Here is a 5080-nt window from a genome sequence, read left to right on the forward strand (position 1 = left end):
GAAAATCAAAAATGAAATCATATTGATTTTATTTAAATACTAGAAGAGGTATTACTACTACCACTACCACTACCACTACTACCACCACTACTACTACTACTACTACTACTACTACTACCACCACTACCTCCACTACTACCACCACTACCACCACTACCACTACTACCACTGAACGACTACTCCTGAAGGCCTCCTGAGCGCTCAGCTCATGACTCTCTGTTTGCTCCTCATGCACATGAACAGGGATGAAATTAGCTTTTCTATCAAATGGAACAAATCCAGACAATAAAAGCATTTCAGTGGGTTTGTGACGTCCAGAGTAACGTATGTGAAGCTCATCAACGAAGCCTGTGATTCATCTCCAAGAAGGAATAAGGAAGGGGCGCGTAGCAGCTGGATTAAAACGCCTGAGAAGCAGAAGAACCTCCGGCAGCTTGTTTCCTGCTGTGCACCGTCAGATAAAGACAAAGAATCAACACAGTCACCTGCATGTTCTGTCCCTGCAGGTGCAGCCGCTCTTTGCACACGCCCTCGTAGAAATCGTAGTACTCTAGGAAGGACTTTTCCATCACACTCCTGCAGAAACACACACAGGTAGGATCAGGTGAGCAGGTGACAGCAGAAGGAAGAGGCGGGGCTGAATCACTGGCTCAAAGTAAAGAAGAGTGTCTCACCACAGAGCCTCAGGACAGGGCACTTTGCCCTCCAGCATGTCGCACACAGCAACCCTCATGGTTTCATGGCGGATGCACTCGTTGTAGTTCTTACTGTCCCCTGGGTGGCGCTCCTGAGAGGCACACACAACGTATTTACTCGCCTTGTACTTTCAATAAAAGCACAAACAGTCGGCGCTCGGCTGTACCTGCTCGAAGCCCGGCTCGTTGTGGTAGGGGTTCTCCGTCATCAGAGACTGGATGGAGATGAGGACTGAGGAGATGCTCTGGGCTGGACTCCAGGCCGGGCCGGTCCACGTCCTGCACACACACACACACACACACACTCACAGCAAACACTCTCCTCATAAACTCCTCTTTACATGAAGCACACGAGGCGGAAACTCACCCCAGGATGCTGAGGCACACCTTGCCGTTGCGGTAGAAGTTGGGGTTGAAGCGGACGGTGTTGTGTCCGGTGGTGATGAGCTTGACCCGCGGCGGGTGGATGGGGTAGTCGGGGGGGCAGCGGAACAGGAAGAGGAAGAAGCCGCCCTCGTACGGCGTGTCGAACGGGCCCGTGATCAGGGCGTGGATCTGAGGAGACGGATGAATGGAAGAGAGGTCAAAACAGACGACAGAGCCGGAGCAGAACATCTGACCCAGAACCCGACCGACAGCGTCCACATGAGAACCAGCTGTGAGGCAGAAGAACACATGTTTCAGTGGTTCTGTGACCTAAAACTCTGGTGGTTTCCAGTTTGGTTCCACCTCCAGGTAAAGGGAGAAGCACCACCGAGGTCACACAGGATCTCCATCAGACTCCTTCTCCAGATGGTCGGTGACGTTTCTGGTCTTCTGTTGGCAGCAGAAACCTTCATTCTGGACCCTGATGTCCTGAGAATCCCTGTTAGCTCAAGGTCCGCTTATCTTTACTCCAGAACCTTTACGACTCGCGTCGCCGTCAGAAGGCTGCGGTTCTTCGGTTGTCATGGAGACGGCTCGGCTGAAGGACGCTGCTGATCACGACACCTTGGCCCGGTTTCATTCAGTCACATTCAAGTTCGGGTTTATAAATAAAGCAACAGTTTGTTCTGACCGTCTACATGCAGAATGTGGGCAGTAACACCAGATCGTACAGTAAGACAGTTCTACTGCCGACCTGTGGTTCTGGTCCAGGCCCGTCAGACTCACCTGGAGGTCTGCTGATAACCCGTCCTGATTGTCAAGCTGCTCCGAGCTCATCTGTTTAGAACCACTGCACCGGGTTCGATTAGTTTTATTCAGCTCAATTCAAAAATTCTTCATTAGCCCCTCAAGTGGTAATCTGAACAGAACCGGTCAGAGGTGTTAAAGGCTGACGGGGCGTGTGGTCTGAACAGAACCGGTCAGAGGTGTTAAAGGCTGACGGGGCGTGTGGTCTGAACAGAACCGGTCAGAGGTGTTAAAGGCTGACGGGGCGTGTGGTCTGAACAGAACCGGTCAGAGGTGTTAAAGGCTGACGGGGCGTGTGGTCTGAACAGAACCGGTCAGAGGTGTTAAAGGCTGACGGGGCGTGTGGTCTGAACAGAACCGGTCAGAGGTGTTAAAGGCTGACGGGGCGTGTGGTCCGGTCGGGAACAGAACTGTAGTGTGTCAGTACCGTAGTGGGTCCGGCCGGAGCGTAGACGGTGTTTAAAGCTGGACAACGTGTCACAAACTTCTCAGAAACCAGCTCTGCCATCTTATGCCAGTGATGTCAGAACCACAGGGTCCAGTCCAGCTATCGGCTACATGTCAGGCCGGACCTGGACAGCACACATCCCATCATCTAAGGCAAGCAGGGACGCCAGATCTCTGCAGCTGGTTTGAGACGCGTGAGGCCGACAGAAGCTGGACATGATTCTGTTTCTCCCAGACCCAGACCCAGACCCAGACCCGGATCAAGCAGCTGAACTCAGTAAAACTAACGCCATTCTCTGATCAGGTGGTTCCTAAACGAGGCATCACCCAGACCTGAGCTGCAGGTAGATTACTGACCCGCACGGTGACGGGTCGGCAGGACTCACAGCAGCAACCGTGAACCAGACCAGAAAAGTTCTGCTTGTGGTCCATGAGTGGAAATCATCCAGATACCAAACAGCTTCCAGTGTATTTCCTCCATCTGCTGGACTGGAGCAGGACGCTGAGGAACACCAGGTCACTGCTAGCTACCATCAGACCTGAGATCTGCTGGACCCGGACTCCTGATCCCTGGGCCTGGATGTGCTGCAGGTTGTTGGTGTTCTTCTCCACTGGATGTCTGGACGTGAACATGTCCGGTCCTGGGATCCCTGTCCACACTGTGTGCGTCTGTCCGTCGACTAGCGTGACCCTGTTGTTATTTAGCTGTAAATAGGAGGTTCTGGTGGGTCCATGTGCTGCAGACACTAAAACTGTTTGACCTGAACTTCATCTGGATGTTATCTGAAGCGTGAACAGCGTCACGGCGCCTCGTCAGACCAACGTGGCCTCTTACCTTGGTCATGTCTTGAGGATCAGGGACTACAAACATCCCCGGTGGAGGCTCCTTGTAGATGGACATGATGTCCCTGCAGAGACAGAGAGGTGGAGGCGGGTGAAGGTTAAGGCCAAACAGAGCAGTGACATCCAACAGGTGACTAAACCAGACTGGAACAATCTGCAGCTTAATTAATGATTTTCTCTTGAAAGCTGATTAATGACATCTGTAGAGGAATGTGGGGATTGTGTCCCTGGTTCTGGAAGCACAAGACTGTTTGTTTTTATATGTGAGTCACTTGTTGTGCAGCAAAGACAGACTCCTAAAAGTCCAGCAGAGGACTGAACAAGACCATGTAGTGGCTTTCATCCCGTCAGACCAGGACCAGTCCTGGAGTCTGCATGACTCACTGCTGGTTTCCTTTCTTCTCTAAAAGTTTCTCTGGTGATAGAAACTTGGTGGACCGCTTTCACTTTCGCTCTTACTAACTTTACTGACACCGTAGGCCTCAGCGTGCCTGAACACACACACCTGGATCCGGACGGTTCGGCTCTTACCTCTTGATCCGCAGGATGCACTGCTGGGAAGCCTTCTCGTTGTCCCAGTCCGTGCTGAGCGTCGGGTCCCAGGACGTGGCGTGGATCTGGGACAGGAGGCCCGCTCCTGCCACCCCGGCCACCCCGAGCCCGACGCCGGGGAGAGGCGAGGAGGCGTGCACGGTGGGAGACACGGCCACGACAGGTGGCGAGGAGCCGGGAGTGAACGTGTTCCCGAACCCGACCGGGGTGGCGGTGACAGCGGACAGAGGCGCCACCACAGCCGTGAGGCCACTCTGCGCGGCCGCGGCGGGAGGAGGCGAGGCCGGGCTGGAGCTGGAGTGAGCCCCGCTGGCAGCCGAGTGTCCCCCCGGCAGAGAGTTCGCCAAAGTCGGCAGCAGCGCGGCTGCGCTGCCCTGTCCGGTGCCGCCTAAGCCAAGGGCACCGCCGCTGGACTCCTCTCCGAAGCTGTCCGCCATGGCTCGCTAGCTAGAAGCTCGAGTAAACCCGCTGTGTTGACTAATTGATGACGCTAGCTGCTAGCCGCATTGACAGGTGAGTGCCAAGTTACCGCCGCTGGTCGCGTCGTCCGGACGGATCAGAGCGCCGCCGAACGGGGCAGAGCCGAGGCCCCGAAACACGGCAGTCCTTCCCCCGACATGGTGGCTATTGCTGTTAGCTTCACTGTGTTTCCCCCTCAGGCCTCAAAAAGTACTCAGTCTTCGGTAAAACCACAACCGTCGCCTCGCTGCGGCTCGGAACCGGCTCACCGCTCGGCTGCTGTCGGTCCAAACGAATCCTGGTGTCGGAATATTGGGTTTAATACCGAACACATCCCCGCTGGTCCGGACACAGATCGCAACTTCAGGATCTGATTTCTCGGAGGTGAAGTTCGCGGAAAGCACAGCGCGCTGCACATCCGGGAGGTTTCAAAGTAATGGTCCTCCGTGTCGGCGCAAAAAACGCAACTAGTGATGTACAAAATAAAACCAAAATAAATGTAAAATGCAGCTTATAAGTATGTTTACACATGAAAACATGTGGGCAAATGTAAATCCGTGATTTTCATATAATTAAGTAGCAACCCACACAGATGCTGTAGTCTGTTCAAAATATCCCTCAGACTGTAGGAGCCTGTAGTGAAATACATTATTAAATTAAAAATAAACTCAACACATAAACACATAATACTAAATGGTTTACATAAATAAAATGAAAATATAAAGTTGTATATTTTCTTTAAAATCTCACTGTTGGTAAATGAGACAAAAACGCTTTTATTGTCTTGTCCTTGTCAGCTGACCACATTAATTCAGACTTTATTTATGTTTATTATCTGTAATAATTTATCAAAACAGAAGCTGCTGTTTGGTTTTTCTGATCAATGATATGATCAGCTGGAACAACCACTG

The 5080-nt window shown here is 52.4% G+C and overlaps 1 protein-coding gene across 1 annotated transcript in view; it reads right to left on the reverse strand.

Moving 5' to 3' along the window:
• ube2z (ubiquitin-conjugating enzyme E2Z) overlaps positions 1 to 4762 on the reverse strand; it is a 9068-nt gene extending 4306 nt beyond the window's left edge. The window contains exons 1-6 of the mRNA XM_008292938.1: positions 3690 to 4762; positions 3151 to 3223; positions 1063 to 1250; positions 863 to 974; positions 675 to 787; positions 486 to 576 (exon numbers count right to left, since the gene is read on the reverse strand). Of these exons, the coding sequence (XP_008291160.1) occupies positions 486 to 576; positions 675 to 787; positions 863 to 974; positions 1063 to 1250; positions 3151 to 3223; positions 3690 to 4147 (1035 nt within the window). The 5' untranslated portion in view covers positions 4148 to 4762. The remainder of the gene's footprint in view (positions 1 to 485; positions 577 to 674; positions 788 to 862; positions 975 to 1062; positions 1251 to 3150; positions 3224 to 3689) is intronic.
• Between the last annotated feature and the right edge of the window lie 318 nt (positions 4763 to 5080).

The sequence above is a fragment of the Stegastes partitus genome, unplaced genomic scaffold (genome assembly GCF_000690725.1).
Source record: "Stegastes partitus isolate 25-593 unplaced genomic scaffold, Stegastes_partitus-1.0.2 Scaffold847, whole genome shotgun sequence".
Lineage (NCBI taxonomy): Eukaryota > Metazoa > Chordata > Actinopteri > Pomacentridae > Stegastes > Stegastes partitus.